Below are 17247 nucleotides of genomic sequence, written 5' to 3' on the forward strand. Positions count from 1 at the left end.
AGCTTCAAAGTGCCTGATTTTAACCATCGTTATATACACATGTCCATTTTTCTGTGACGTCACACAGTGATGCCAATACAAACAAACATGAAGGATAGAACAGCAAGATATAGCGACATTAGCCTCGGATTTCAGCGGCTTAAGCGATTCAACAGATTACGCATGTATTGAAACTGATGGTTGTAGTGTGGAGGCAGGTAGCGAAAACGAAATTGAAGAAGAAACTGAAGCTATTGAGCCATATCGGTTTGAACCGTATGCAAGCGAAACCGACGAAAACGACACGACAGCCAGCGACACGGGAGAAAGCGAGGACGAATTTGGCGATCGCCTTCTAACCAACGATTGGTATGTGTTTGTTTGGCATTAAAGGAAACTAACAACTATGAACTAGGTTTACAGCATATGAAATACATTTGGCAACAACATGCACTTTGAGAGTGCAGACAGCCCATTTCAGGCGCGCTAAGAGCATATATTTTTCCACAATTTCAGCACTCAGGTTAACCATACCTAAATGGACACAAAATACTGCATTACACAAGACTACCCGAATGTACTCGAATGATTGAAAAAAATAAATGTTTTAAAGCTAAATTACTGGTAAACACAGTTTATGTATAATAATTTACGTAAAACCGCGAGTAATGAATAAAGTTTTCATCAATTAATATATTCTGTAGACATACCCTCATCCGCTCTCTTTTCCTGAAAGCTGATCTGTCCAGTTTTGGAGTTGATATCAGCATCTGCTTTGAGTGTCGCAGGATATCCACACATTCTTGCCATCTCTGTCGTAGCATAGCTTTCGTCGGTAAAGTGTGCGGAACAAACGACTGACCATTTCGTCGGCTTTCCCCACAGCCTCGTATTTTGAACAAATTTCGTCCAATTTCTTGCCACTTTGGCATCTTTGGGCCACTGGTGCAACTTGAATCCGTCCCAGTTCGTGTTGTTACACCCTCCGACAACACACCGACGAAAGTGAGAAAATGGCGGATAGCTTCCCGATGTGACGTCACAACGTGACGTCATCGCTCCGAGAGCGAATAATAGAAAGGCGTTTAATTCGCCAAAATTCACCCATTTAGAGTTCGGAAATCGGTTAAAAAATATTTGGTCTTTTTTCTGCAACATCAAGGTATATATTGACGCTTACATAGGTCTGGTGATAATGTTCCCCTTTAAGAGTGCTCCTGTTGTATAGAGGAACCTGGACCACTTTTAACACATTGGCAGTTCCTTGCATTGACATTTCTTAACTTTGCTAGCAAACCAAGGACACTGGGGTCCAGAACTTACATTACTGAAGTGCTCCTCAAGGCATCCCTTTAAATCCTTTTTTGCAGTTACACGTTTTTTTCATAAAGTGATTTATGTAACTATGGTGTTGCTGTAGCTCGTTTACTTCAAATGCAGTCAGTAGTCATTTGTAGTTTTCCTCAAGGTTCCATTTTAGGTCCCCTCTTTACATAATTTGGGAAAATCAACTGGTGGCCCGCGAGTTCATTTCAAAAATTTTGTAAGAGACTCACATTTTTGCAGGAGATTTCCTAAAAACGCTAAAATGCTGTCAGAAAGATGATCTTTGACTAGCTTCTTTTTTTTTTGCTGAATTCCTTAAAAAGGTATACAAAATAAGACTACCGGTAATAGTGAAGGGAGAAGTCCGACCCCCCGATCCTTAGCTTTCTGGAAGTGTGGCCCATAAAACAATTTAGTAGAATATCCCCGGTGGTCAGTGCATGAAGTGGCGGATATGGATTACATTGCAACCTCCATGCAGCTGCTGTTATGTAATCTTTGGCAGGGTGGGGTGTCGTCACACTTCACCAACTAAGGTCTGTGTCACAGCTCCAACTAGCTCAAATACAACCCACAGCCTTTTTCTCTTAATGCATTGACGTAAATAACCTTTTTAAATTTTAAGCTACTACTTTCTCAACTCCAACTTGCACATGTGCCAGAAACAAATGGACCGGAGGAAGCTTGAGGAGATTTTCCTAGCACATGACTCCAGTAGCAAGCATGATGAATGAGTTAAAAGGACATGCATCAAGGTTTCATGGTTTAACATCAATTCCTCCTTTGATCACATCAGTAAAAAGCATGGCATGTTGTTAATTAGATTTTAAATAGTCTTCAGTGTTTTCTACGTTATCTAAAAAAAGCCTTTTGAATAAGCTTCTGTAGTGTCAAACTTTGGAGGCTAATTCCAGTGAACTATTCTGACACGCCTATTTCACGTTACTGTACCTTTTTTTGTATGTGCTCGCAAACGTTGCACTTTTTTTGGCTCACAGTTAAGGACATTGCGTACTTCTCTCTCAGCTACTAGGGACCTCCCTTTTTATGTCCCTTAAAGGGGTACTGCACTTGTTAAAAAAAAAAAAAAAGTTATCATTCACAGTCCTTACATAAGACAAGCACACATATATTTTTCTTTTTTTTAATCCATTTTAACTACGGTAGTAAACAAAAGCGCTTAAAAAAACATTCCAACACCTCTATCAAGGTTGTATATACACACTGTTAGTATATTTGTAATGTAGTAACAGACACATTTATAATAACATGTACTATTTACATTTAATAATTTCAAGCATATGGTGGCACATTAATTTCACAAACACATCACAACGTTCGCTATTTCTTTTGACAACATCACTGATTACTACTCACTGCAGACAAGAGAGCCAACAAACATAACGGGATGCCAACTGATGGGAGGTGTCGATATATTCCCATTTAGATGAAGAATATTATAATTATAATTCTCGTGAAGAAAATAAGGGGTGGAACCAAGCATGTTTTTGTGTCTCTCTCACCATTTTCGGGTCTATATTGGATGCCAAAGTTGACCAACTTGTTGGATTACATCAGGGGGTGCTCACACTTTTTCTGCAGGCGAGCTACTTTTCAATTGATCAAGTCGTGGGGATCTACCTCATTCATATATATAATTTATATTTACTTATTTATGAAACATATGTTTTTGTTAACAAGTTAAAGGTGTTTAATGATAATACAAGCATGTTTAACACATATAGTTAATATTGTTGATAAATTAAAGGTGTTTAATGAAAATACAAGTTTGTTTAATACATATAGTTAATATTGTTAACAAGTTAGATGTTTAGTGATAATGCAAGCATGTTTAACACATATAGTTAATATTGTTAATAAATTAAAGGTGTTTAATGATAATACAAGAATGTTTAAGACATAGTTAATATTGGTAATAAGTTAAAGGTGTTTAAAGATAATACAAGCATGTTTAACACATATAGTTAATATTGTTAATAAGTTAAAGGTGTTTAAAGATAATACAAGCATGTTTAACACATATACCGGTAGTTAATATTGTTAATAAGTTAAAGGTGTTTAAAGATAATACAAGCATGTTTAACACATATAGTTAATATTGTTAATAAGTTAAAAGTGTTTAGAGATAATACAAGCATGTTTAACACATATAGATTCCTTTCTTTCATGAAGACAAGAATATAAGTTGGTGTATTACCTGATTGTGATGACTTGCATTGATTGGAATCAGACAGTGGTGATGATAAGGTCCGCATTTTCGAATGGAGGAGAAAAAAAATCCTCCTTCTGTCCAATACCACATGAAAGTGGTTGGTTTTTGGCATTTTATTTATCCAGCTTCCGTACTCCTTTGTATACACTTTACAAGAAATCCATTGTCGGCAAACTCCGTAGCTTGCTAGCTTGTGCACGCCAGCTTTCTGAGACTCTTATTTTGGTAGCGCAGGCAGGATGAAGAAGCGCTTTTATTGTGCAACTGTGCAGTCGGTCTTTGGAGTTTTGACGACAGGTACGGCGCCAGAGTCTGTTGAAATAAAGTGTTTCTCGCCTTCCAGTCGGTAATTTTAATGAGCTGGCAGCAGCCAGCGTCATCTCAGAAGACCCTCGGGTGCCGTGAATGTCAATCAAGTGACGAAAGTGACGTCATAGTGAAGATTTATGATCGCTCATTTTTAGGACTATTTTTTTAATGGCTGGCTGGTGATCGACTGACACACCGTCCGAGATCGACCGGTAGCTCGCGATCGACGTAATGAGCACCCCTGGATTACATCCTCATCCTTCTACTATGACATTGAGAGGCATTATTCATGTTCGAGAATAAACTTTGATGAGCTCCTAGGCGAGGAAGCAGCTCACCAGCTAATGACATCAAGATAGCAGCACAAGCTGCTAAAAATAGTTTGTCTGTGTTAGCGCTTTCAATAACAATATCACTAATAATGATGATAATAATACTTGGTTAATAACAGTGATCAAGGGTGATGGGTCAAATGCAGAGAATCATTTTGCCACACCTAGTGTGTGTGTGTGTGTGACAATCATTGGCACTTAATTTAATACTTGGTTAATATTCAGGTCACAAAATGTGAATTGAGTATTGTTGGCGGTTTTTGTATGGTTATTTAGGGGGCTTTTTGGGCAAATTAGAAGACTTCCCCATTGACTTCAATGTAAGAAAACTTTTTTTTCCATTTACATCAGTTTTCTTGTCTCTCATAATGATTTTAAACGGTAAGAGAAATTAAAAAGAAAAGTGCAGTCCCCTTTTAAAGAAAGGCTTCTGGGTTCAAATAGACCATAACTACACACTTGTTTTAGTTACATTTATTTTCAAAATGTACTTACTTTCCATGCATAGCCTATTAAAAAACTAATGACCATTTGTAAAATGTTGTGTTTTTGTTTCGATTTTGAGTGCAACTTTAAAATAAACATGATTATAATGCAGTTATATGAAACTTGCAATTACAATTAGGGATTTGTGAATCAATTTTCCACCGAACACTATCATCTGTTGTTTTGTAGTGGGCGACACTGAGGCTAGAGAGAGGAGCCAAAGAAAAGAATCATCCCTTGCACAAACCCTACTCAAATGGTAAGATGTGACATGTCTGTGTTTCTTTGCGCATGTTGATGTTCCATAATGTTTGTTTATTTCGCCAAACTCCTTTGAACCCCTCCAGCAATCATTGCAAAAGAGCCCACTTCTTTGGAAGAAGAGATCAAGGAGATTCGGCGCAGTGGCAGCAACAGAGACTTGGACTCAGCCACTGAGTTCGAGATGTCCGATATTTTTTACTTTGCTCGGAGAGGGGTGGAGAGCATCATGGACGACGAGGTGACCAAGCGGTTCTCTGCAGAGGAGTTGGAGTCTTGGAATCTGCTGACACGCAGCAACTACAACTTCCAGTACATCAGCCTGAGGCTGACAGTCCTTTGGGGACTCGGCCTCCTGATCCGCTATGGTTTCCTGCTACCTCTCAGGTATTGACAGCACAAATAATTTATATATTTACTCAAGCTTTGGGGTAGACATGCAAACAGATCTGTTAATGCAAATGAGGACCTTCATTGTCATGCTGTAACTAGAGTAACGTAAAGTCTTATTTTGACTGTAACACGAGCTGATACCATAGCGATACAACTGCTAACTACTGTCAGTGCATATCAACATCATTTTGATTAGAAAAAAAGAAACACTCTTGTTATTATACTGTTGTTTCCACAATGCTCTACTGCCTCAGTAATAGTTCAGTTATTTTTTTCCAATCACTGAATGGGGGCATGAAAAATAACAATTTACTGGACACTTAATTAGGTACGCATGCACAATGTTACAAGGCCTATATGTAAAATTATGCTTTGTCAAAGATATTAGCAATAATGATGACAGAAAAAAAGAAGAAACCAAGGGCAAAATACGAAGCACCAAAATTAATTATGATGCCAATTATTACCATTGCATTTATGGCTTTGACTGTGTGCTATACTCACTAATATCTAGGCATTGCAACTCCACAAATTCATATGTATCCTTCAAAGAATGAAACAATCAAAAAGTTTTAAAAAGTTATTATTAAAGATATTAAATGTAATATATTTTATAATAATAATAATAATAATGACAAAATAATGGATCGACCAAACACTGAATGGTGCTAGGAAAGGAGTTGACAGGCCCCAATGATGAAGTCAACAGGGAAGCATCAAATGGGTTGTTTCACTGCAGCCAAACTAAGTCATTTTTTCACTTAAAGTTCATTAACTCTAAGTTCCTGGAACCTTTCATTCCTGGAACAAAAGGATGCTGTAGGGCTGTGTGGTTTGTGTTTCCACCAGATTTCACAATTCAGGGTAGTTTATACAAATTACGCTGATGACGTATGGATGAGTGGTACAGTATATAATTTTTTACACTGACACCATATAAAAATACAGTATTAGGTCATATGTCTTTCACTAAAGTTTAAGTAAATGAAATACAAAGCAATAATATTCACAACAATATGATTTTAAAACAAAGTGTCCCGGATTTTACATAAAAAGTCTGGCTTTTGTCCACATTGTCCAACAGTCAGAAAGTATTTCCCTCAGTAAATGATGAATTTACAAGAGTAAGGCGAGTCCTTATGATCCATTTCAGCTGTAAGTAACAATATATAAAAAATAAATGTCAGTGTTTATCTTACGGCAAAAACACGGACACATCGGATTAGGGCTGCACAGTTTATAATCTTCAAATCGACTTTGAGGTTTTAATAAATGCAATAAATAATCGCAAGAGGCAAGGTTTGTTTTTTCTCTCGCCTTCACCAGCATTAGAGTGATAGACGTATGCCATTCAGAATTGTTGAGCCTTTCGTCCTTTGCCTACTGGCCAATCAAAGGTGTCTACAGGAAACGGCAGGTTTGTGTGCACTGCAGTGGAGGCAGTCAGTACGCTAATATAAAACACCATTTGCACCTTGGAAAAGTTTTGATGGTGACTAGGCCTGGGTCGATAGTCAATAAGTCAATCGAACGATAATTTAAAAATTAAGTCGAAATACTTTGCTGGCATGGATAAATTGATATGACTCTGTATGTTTATTTTCTTTGTCTCTTGCTTCAAACAGGGAGACAGAGGTCTCACTCTGTGCGTTGCTCTCCTTACCTGAGAGAGTTTATTTAACAGTATAATTAACTGAAAGCAGTGAGCCCTCTTTTCAATCTTTCACAATCTTTGTCTCAGTGGGCGTAGAGTAGGACCGCTAGTTTACACACACAGGAAGCACAACAGTGCCAGATAGAGCGGAGCGAACTGTCTGAATAATTGGAAGGTACCCTGATTGCGCATTTAAATGTCACACAGTGAGTAGCTAAGCGAGAAACCACTCCATGCGTATCACGAGTAGTCCAGCACAGCGACTCAGTGCTGAGCGTGACTGGCACGCCTCTAATGAGCAGCCGGCAGGCCAGTCACGCCACATGCGAACAAAGTTTACAAGTGTCCTCTTGCTCATATTGTCCCTCATTAGGTGTGTTTGCAGACATTTTGTTTTGTCTTGATCAATTCAGTGGCATCCTTATCCAATTTAATTAGAAACCCTCCCAAAAAGAGTAAGATTGAGTCTTTTAGATTACTTTCATCTCTTGTAGAGTCGCTTTGTTGCCAGCAATTGTAGAAGTGTTTTTGCTAAATGATGCCTTGCCATTTTTCAGTTTCTATAGGGATGGATCATAAGATAAGTCAAAAGGTTTCAGCGTCTTTCTGACGCCGCTCTATTGGAATCACTCTTTGGTTTTACCTGTATTATGTTGACTTCTACCTGCTGTCATCAGTAACGCGCATCTGTTTGTTCCAGGGTAACCCTTGCCTTCACTGGTGTTGGCTTGCTGGTATTCCTCACCTCTGTTATAGGCTTATTGCCCAATGGAAGGTAGCCTTTTTTTTTTTTGTCCCATCAATACACACACAAAAGCGCCGGTTGGTTTACATGGCTCAAGTGACGAATCCTGTTGCGTGCTCCTTCTTGCAGGATAAAAAGCGTCCTGAGTGAAAAGGTTCATCTCATGTGCAACAGAATATGTGTCAGAGCTCTGACCGCCATCATAACATACCACGACAGGTAAGGGACTGCTGAAATAATTTGACTAAGCGGCATTGTCTGACAACAGACAATGTCAAAGGATCAATTGTTCATTTGCTATTAGTAAACAGACTTTTATTGTCGTATACTACATCTGGCCCAAAGTTCTTCCAAGTCCAAGTGGTTGTCATTTTTAACAGATTACCATTGCTCCTAATCAGTCATGATTTACAAACCCTGTTTCCATATGAGTTGGGAAATTGTGTTAGATGTACTGTAAATATAAACGGAATACAATGATTTGCAAATCCTTTTCAACCCATATTCAATTGAATGCACTACAAAGACAAGATACTTGATGTTCAAACTCAAACTTTATTTTTTTTTTTGCAAATAATAATTAACTTAGAATTTCATAGCTGCAACACGTGCCAAAGTAGTTGGGAAAGGGCATGTTCACCATTGTGTTACATGGCCTTTCCTTTTAACAACACTCAGTAAATGTTTGGGAACTGAGGAGACACATTTTTTAAGCTTCTCAGGTGGAATTCTTTCCCATTCTTGCTTGATGTGCAGCTTAAGTTGTTCAACAGTCCGGTGGTCTCCGTTGTGGTATTTTAGGCTTCATAATGCGCCACGCATTTTCAATGGGAGACAGGTCTGGACTACAGGCAGGCCAGTCTAGTACCCGCACTCTTTTGCTATGAAGCCATGTTGATGTAACACGTGGCTTGGCATTGTCTTGCTGAAATAAGCAGGTGCGTCCATGGTAATGTTGCTTGAATGGCAACATATGTTGCTCCAAAACCTGTATGCATTAATGGCACCTTAATGGCGCCTTCACAGATGTGTAAGTTACCCATGTCTTGGGCACTAATACACCCCCATACCATCACAGATGCTGGCTTTTCAACTTTGCGCCTATAACAAACCGGATGGTTCTTTTCTTCTTTGGTCCGGAGGACACGACGTCCACAGTTTCCAAAAACAATTTGAAACGTGGACTCGTCAGACCACAGAACACTTTTCCACTTTGTATCAGTCCATCTTAGATGAGCTCAGGCCCAGCGAAGCCGACGGCGTTTCTGGGTGTTGTTGATAAACGGTTTTTGCCTTGCATAGGAGAGTTTTAACTTGCACTTACAGATGTAGCGACCAACTATAGTTACTGACAGTGGGTTTCTGAAGTGTTCCTGAGCCCATGTGGTGATACCCTTTACACACCGATGTCGCTTGTTGATGCAGTGCAGCCTGAGGGATCGAAGGTCACGGGCTTAGCTGCTTACGTGCAGTGATTTCTCCAGATTCTCTGAACCCTTTGATGATATTACGGACCGTAGATGGTGAAATCCCTAAATTCCTTGCAATAGCTTGTTGAGAAAGGTTTTTCTTAAACTGTTCAACAATTTGCTCACGCATTTGTTGACAAAGTGGTGACCCTCGCCCCATCCTTGTTTGTGAATGACTGAGCATTTCATGGAATCTACTTTTATACCAATCATGGCACCCACCTGTTCCGAATTTGCTTGTTCACATGTGGGATGTTCCAAATAAGTCTTTGATGAGCATTGCTCAACTTTATCAGTATTTATTGCCACCTTTCCCAACTTCTTTGTCACGTGTTGCTGGCATCCAATTCTAAAGTTAATGATTATTTGCAAAAAATTTTTTTTATCAGTTTGAACATCAAATATGTTGTCTTTGTAGCATATTCAACTGAATATGGGTTGAAAATGATTTGCAAATCATTGTATTCCATTTATATTTACATCTAACACAATTTCCCAACTCATATGGAAACGGGGTTTGTAAGATTGAATAAATACTCATCTGGCTAATACCATTTTTATCAGGATTGATAAATTACACAGCAAAGATGGCACACAGGAGGAAGAATGACTTCATTCTTGAAAAGGTTGACTGCCTGCATGAACGCTACGTAATTAGGTGTGGCACATTTAATTCCTTTTAGTACTGAGTAGGGTTTTTTACGATTAATTGATGTATCGATTTATATTCCTTAGATTTAACTACATCAAACTATGCTCGCCAAGTTTGCTTTCCAGAAGATTGTAGGTATCAATCCAACGTCGTTTTAAAAGGTAATCGATCGATTTTATTGATACTTTAAAAGGGAAACCATTGCATTTAGGAACAGCAGACTTTATATGTAGTTTAGCACTTTTAATGATAAAGACGTTAAACATTTTTCAAGTCCGTATGTCCGTCTGGCGTCATCGCCATGAGTCATCGAAACAAGAATGGCGGATACCTCAGGTAGCCGAGAAAGGTCACAACAAAAACACGACAAGACAATATCACAAAGCCACATCACCTTCCTAAACAGTTGAAAACAGTGTAATGAACATAATATATTAGTATTATTGAAAAAGTTAAAAAAAAAGTTATTTATGACTGAAAAAGTGGTCACACTTCACTTACTTTTGCAACTTCATTCATGGCACAGTTTTCATCTTTTCGCCTCAGGAAGTTGAGTCGCCGAAACTTGTTCGCTGTCATTTCCGTTCTGTCTTTGTGTTGTCGTGGTTTGGCTTACAGTTGTTGTGTTATGGCTTTATGTTGTTGTTGTTGTGGTGTTTGTATTTGTTGTGGCTTTTGCAATCGTGATATAGCTGAAAGTTGTTGTGTTGTGGCGTTTGCGTTTTTGTGGCTTTTCTCTGCCACCGTAAAGTGTAGTGGCCGGTCAAACCACTGCTCATTTAACATAAAAAGATTTGGTTAAACTTAATTTTTTGTATTCATTTATTTTGTATTTGTATTATTTCTGTGTCAAAAAACAACAGTAAAAATAGCAGTTAAATCTACTGATAATTTAAACTGAAGATATGTTGTTTGCACGTTATTGTTTATAATAGTATTGTACTATTTTATGTTGAAAAATCAAAGCAGAAGTAGCAAGTAAATCTACTCTTAAAATGTTGGTTACCGTACTGTACTTTTATTGAAAATGCGAGCAGAAAAGGTTTTCTCTTGTTGAAGAGGAACTGCACTTTTTTTGGAATTTTGCCTATGGTCCACAATCATTCTGAAAGACCAAATGACGGATGGATTTTTTTTATTGCATTCTAAATATTAAATAAACATAAATAAAAGTCCGCTTACGGCGGAGCTAATGGGAGGTCCTCTATTCTGCCCATAAAATCCAATAAATAACCATTCAAAACATGCCAACAATACTCCATTTACATTTTGTGATTTGAATATTAACCAAGTATTGGTGATATTGTTATTATAAACGCTAATGCAGATTAACTATTTATAGTAGTGGTGTGATCAGTACCGTGTGTCCCTATGTTTACATCGTTTGGTCTGCTGTTTCCTCGCTTTCCGGCTCCTTGGGAGTTTATTCTTGATCATAAATCATGCCTCCCACCCCCCCGACCTGCGACTCCATTTCTTTGCGACGATTGAGTCATTTCTCATCTAAAAGGGAATATATGAACATCCCAGCAGTCGGCAGCCTAAAGACAGCAGACTTTATACAGTAAGTGATGTTTTATTATGTTTGTTGGCTCTCCTGAAGTCTGCTGTGAGTAATAATCGTTTTGAAACATTTTGAAATGTATGCGCCCCGTATGCTTAGTGATCAAAATGCGTAAAAATAAATGTTACTATTAATGTGCCTGTTACTACTTTACATATATACTTGCATCATGTATATAAAACTTTAATGGAGGTTTTTTGTAAGGGCTCTGTAGGCAGAATTGAACGGCTCTCATAGGCTCCATTGTAAGCGGACTTTTGATTGCATTTATTTAATATTTAGTAGGCATAAAAAAATCTATCGTCATGTTTCTCATAAAGATTGTAGACGATGGGCAAAATTGAAAAAAAGTGCCGTTCCCCTTTAAAGCTGGGGTACTTCAATCTTCTGTCACCAGGCAGAATTCTGAAAATTAAATTAAGTCATTATTAATGAGCTATATTAGATACAGTCGTTCTCGCCACAGCGTGCTCAGTGGCCTTGTGGTTAGAGTGTGCGCCCTGAGACTGGGAGGCCGTGAGTTCAAACCCCCCGGCCGAGTCATACCAAAGACTACAAAAAATGGGACCCATTGCCTCCCTGCTTGGCACTCAGCATCAAGGGTTGGAATTGGGGGTTAAATCACCACATGATTCCCGAGCGCGGCCATAGCTGCAGCTCACTGCTCCCCTCACCTCCCAGCGGGTGTCCCTTTTGGGGTTGCGGGGTGTAATGTACTGCTGCTCAGCTGCATTCGGGCAGTAGGCGAGGTGTACCCTGGACAAGTCACCACCTCATCGCAGTTTCAAATATCACTACATCAGATTTTTTGAGGGATTGATTTTTTATTAAGCATATTTCACAATATTTTGGTCCTAAATTAATGTCCGGCACCAATTAACAGAGATAAACATGGGACGACTGTAACACTAAAAACTATTTGCTTTGTCACTTATGACACAAAAGCTAAGATAAATGATTTTTAAACAGCCTGGCATAAACAGTAATAATATGTTCAGTACGAAACAGTTTTAAAATCTTCAAAGTACAAAATGTATCATAGTGGTCCCCATAGTCTTTCATTTTTAGCATGTGGGCCTTTTTGAAAAAAGTTTGGACTCCCTTCCATAAAAGTTTAATTGTTGAGCGTTTATAATACTTTTTGTTGAAAAAAGACCCCATCCCAGATTTGATTACAAATGTGTAAGCATTGTGCTGCAAAATACTACTTGTATTTATTTTTTCTTTAAACCTGATCCGCCCTGGTCTACAGGAGGAGATTACATAATGCCAGATGGGTTTTCTCTGAAGGAAGGAGGCCAGGGTGGGTTAACAGTAGGAATGTAAGAGTGGAGTTAAAAGGGTGGTTGCCAGAGGCTCAAATTTATGCCCAAGACGTCAATGGTTTGGACAAAGCACGGAAACCTCGAGAAAAAGGCTCTTTTACATATAAAAAAAGTTCTACTGTATATAAAGGTTTAAACAAGCACAGCAGATTTAGTGTTCAATTCTGTGTTTTTTGGGTGTTTTAAGTTAAGCAAGAGTAATGCAGACAATTCAGGAAGTGAAGAGTGTTGAAAACAAAAGGCTGGCGGTGTTTAGGTAGCCTGTTTAACAAATGGCTATAATGACATTCATTTATTTTGTGTCTGGTATGGCAGTGTCTGCTACCAATATGGTTGTAACACATTTTGTCATTTTGTGATATAAATACACCAGTAATGATGTCATGCTCTGTAACGCAATCCCTGAAATGAAGACTTAGTATATGCAGGTCTTACATGCTCAGAAGGTGAACGAGTTTACAGCGTCTGCATAACTCACTTTGTTGAAATCAAGAAATAAGTTTATTGCACTTAAAGCTGGCTATATTTCTTATAAAACAATCATGTTGCTCTGTAACTGTCATCGTGACTTACGGTTTGAATTATTTTTTTTTAAATGTTTGAGGAAATGCCAACTTAATGATCAGTTTATTTTTTCTTTCCTAGTGAGAATAAACCCAAAAACGGAGGAATATGTGTTGCCAACCACACGTCACCTATTGATGTCATCATTTTGGCCAGTGATGGCTGCTACGCCATGGTAACTGTTGACTCGGTTGCTTGTCTGTCTAAATTTCCACAGGCACATGTGAAGCCCTTTGCACGTGTTATATTGTGTGTGTGTGTGTGGTGCGTTTGTGTGTCAGGTGGGCCAAATTCACAGAGGCCTGATGGGAGTCATTCAGAGATCCATGGTGAAGGCCTGCCCACACATTTGGTTTGAGCGCTCAGAAGTCAAAGACAGACATCTAGTGGCCAAAAGGTAGAACTACTATATTTTATTACTCCACAGCAGTGGTTCTTAACCTTGTCGGAGGTACCGAACCCCACCAGTTTCATATGCGCATTCACCGAACCCTTCTTTAGTAAAACATCAAAACAAAAAAAAATTCAAATTCAAGAAAAAGTCATATGTCTTTTTTACTGGTGCACAAAATGAACCGTGCATGAACATCACCTTGTTCAAAGAACAAAACCAACACAGTGCATGAACTCACAACAAATTGCACACCTTACACACATTACCAGGAATTGATTAACGTGGACCCCGACTTAAACAAGTTTAAAAACTTATTCGGGTGTTACTATTTAGTGCTCAATTGTACAGAATATGTACTGTACTGTTTCATATAATGTATTCTCTTCCTTTGCAATCTACTAGTAAAAGTTTCAATCGATCAATCAAAAAACCTGCAAATCAGATGGAAAATTAGAGGGAACATTGTTTGGGGGTTTCCATAATACGCTGATAGGGAGAAGTTTTTATTTACACGATAAGTCGGATGTGTCTTTACCTCCGTGGCGGAGGCTCCGCCGAACCCCTGAGGCCGACTCACCGAACCCCTAGGGTTCGATCGAACCCAGGTTAAGAACCACTGCTCCACAGTTTCATTGTACCATAAATGCCAACCTGTTAGATTGTGAGTTAATTTTCTTCTTTCAACAATTCAGGTTGAGTGACCATGCGCAAGATAAATCTAAACTTCCCATTCTCATTTTCCCAGAAGGTGAGTGCAGATTGTAATGTGTTTTGTTTTTATTTTCAATTTTCAATTGTTTTATTGGTTCTTTTGGTTCTGCAGGTACATGCATTAACAACACATCAGTAATGATGTTTAAGAAAGGCAGCTTTGAAATTGGAGCCACAGTTTACCCTGTAGCCATCAAGGTGAGAGAAACTTATTTTTTCCTTCATTGATAGATATTTGTCGTAATGTTTTATATGCAGTTTGCATACAAAATGCATTGCCATTCCTCTCAATCTTGTGTCTTTCTGACGCTTTCACAGTTGTTGAGTTTGGTCCAGTCTTTGAGGTCCATGTTGCTCTGTTCCTCCCTTTTCCTCTCTTTCCAACTATCTTGCCTTCTATCAGCTGTCTTTGTATACCATATTTTCTGATTATATTGCCAAAATATTTTAGTTTCCGTGTTTTAACTGTGTAAAGTAGTAATTTATTACTATTCCTCCTTTCACCAAAAATGTGTTTGTTTTTAAGTCTGTCCATTAACACTTTAAACATTTTTCTGTATAAACAGAGCTCAAATGCTTCAAGTTTTTTTGCTTAGTTTTTAGTTCAGGTCAATGTTCTGTGACTATACAATAGTGATGTCCCGATCCGATATTTGGATTGGATCGGCCGCCGATATTTGCCAAAAAATGCGTATCGGCAAGGCATGGGAAAATGCCGATCCAGATCCAGTTGAAAAAAAAAGACTCCAGTCCGTGTTTTCCAACGCACCGATTTAAATAATACATTCCACTTTTCTGCTGCTCCCTAATTTCCGTTCCGCATTTTCCAGCACACCTTCAACACATCCACAGGTCTGTGGATTCTCAGCAGTTGCTTTTAGCTGCTGGCATTACACGACAGGCTCTTCTCACTCTTTCCTGTGTCTCCCTCTCACAGACAGCAAGCGCACCTTCTTACACACGTCACGTACTGTCACGACATACGTCACGTACGTATACGCCCTCGCACAGCAGAGAGGTAGCAGCATGGCTAATGTTAGCTGTGATGCTAGCGCAGCCGTGCGAGCAATGTTCCCTCTAAGGTGCGCGCCTGTGCAATTGCGCACTGCTCAAGCGTCCTCTGCGCACGGCAAATCTATGCCACGCACAAAATCAAATAAAAAAAGAAGCGCATAACAATTTTCGACACACGGACACGACAGAGAAAACAGTTTTCGTCATCATTGTTCAAATATTGTAACGTCTGTCGAGATGCTTATCTCCATTCGGTGCCACACGCCCACACCATCAAAATGCCGAGGAAAACCTTTCCAGATCAACACCGTATGAAAAAAAATAGTGATTTTTTTAGTTGTGATTTCCTTCTCTGCATGAAAGTTTAAAAGTAGCACATGTTATTGCAGTATGAAGAAGAATGTTTTAATGTAGACACATATAATCATCATACTGCTGTGATTATATGCATTAAGTGTTAATTCAAGGCTAAGGCCATATATCCACACATATATCGTGTATCGCGATATGGCCTTAAAATATCGCAATATTAAAAAAAGGCCATATCGCCCAGCCCTAGTTCAATGATGCCATTTCTGTTTGTCATGTATAATTTTGTCTATTTTGAGTTTATCCTTGAATAAACAGGTCAGTTTCTTGTTACCAGCCATTGTGTATTATTCAAACTCCCCTGATTCAGCTGGCTAGTTGTTATCAAGAGTACTAAAACCCTTTTCAACATGATTCTGACAACTAAGTAGGCTAAATAACTTTAAACTTTAATACATGCTCGGATAGGCCAGTATCGGATCGGAAGTGCAAAAACCTGGATCGGGACATCCCTACAATAGGGTAGACCACACATGGCTTTTGACATGATTTTCATGGTTTCAAGATGACATTTTTCTAATGTCAGTTTTCATATGATTTCTTAGCAATTTAAAATCTTCTTTTTATTTCATTGTCAGTTTTTCCATTCTCAAACTGCATTTGACCAAAATATACAATCTTTCATACTTGTTCTATAGGTCTGCCTTCTATTGTAAGGATTATTTAATGAACTGGAAAAATTAAACTTCATTGCTTGGTTTTTTTTCCACATCCATTTCCATTCCATATAGTTTGCCGTTATCATTTGCCACTGTTAATAATTGTTTTGGGTATTTTGCGTTCTGCACTATATTAGGTACCACTGTAATTTTGCTTTATTCTTCACTTTAAGCGTGAATGAATAATACGTAACGAATGCACTACTGACCTAATAAGTACTGATACAGATGATGCAGTATTATCTGCTTTAAGATTGTACCTGGTTGTTGATTGAGCACACTGCAGCTAGTTCTGGGAAGTACCACTCCTTAAAGCAGGGCGATACACTTAGCTTTTTCACAAGTAGCACTGGTGCTATTAAATGGACAAAAATAGTAGCACAGAATTTTTTTTGTGGCACAGAAAAAATTTAGCAGCAATGTGAAATGTCTTAAATATCACAATTTTATTATTAACACTCAACGTACACATGCGAACTCATACATAACACTGCTACTGTAACGCTCAATTGAACACAGAACATCCCTAAACTGTGCTAGCACTGTCAGTAAAACAAGTGTAGGGCTGGGCAATATGGATCAAAACTCATATCCCGATATAGTTTGGCCCAAAAACTAACCCATCAATGGAAATATTCGTTGACGTAACTAAATATCTACACCATGCCTTTATTTAAAATTTTCGGGGCTGATGGAAATCCCAAATACACAAAAACAAGTACCAGTATGAAAAGTAAGTTTTACATTATAGGATCCCAACTTAAGAAGTGTTTTGAGTAGAGATGCGCGGATAGGCAATTATTTCATC

The 17247-nt window shown here is 38.4% G+C and overlaps 1 protein-coding gene across 1 annotated transcript in view; it reads left to right on the plus strand.

Moving 5' to 3' along the window:
* Positions 1-17247, plus strand: part of LOC133623180 (glycerol-3-phosphate acyltransferase 4-like) — a 28362-nt gene that overhangs the window by 2208 nt on the left and 8907 nt on the right. The window contains exons 3-10 of the mRNA XM_061986241.1: positions 4855-4924; positions 5013-5313; positions 7674-7748; positions 7848-7937; positions 13374-13467; positions 13574-13689; positions 14379-14434; positions 14510-14595. Coding sequence (XP_061842225.1) covers positions 4855-4924; positions 5013-5313; positions 7674-7748; positions 7848-7937; positions 13374-13467; positions 13574-13689; positions 14379-14434; positions 14510-14595 — 888 coding nt within the window. The remainder of the gene's footprint in view (positions 1-4854; positions 4925-5012; positions 5314-7673; positions 7749-7847; positions 7938-13373; positions 13468-13573; positions 13690-14378; positions 14435-14509; positions 14596-17247) is intronic.

The sequence above is a fragment of the Nerophis lumbriciformis genome, linkage group LG12 (genome assembly GCF_033978685.3).
Source record: "Nerophis lumbriciformis linkage group LG12, RoL_Nlum_v2.1, whole genome shotgun sequence".
NCBI lineage: Eukaryota > Metazoa > Chordata > Actinopteri > Syngnathiformes > Syngnathidae > Nerophis > Nerophis lumbriciformis.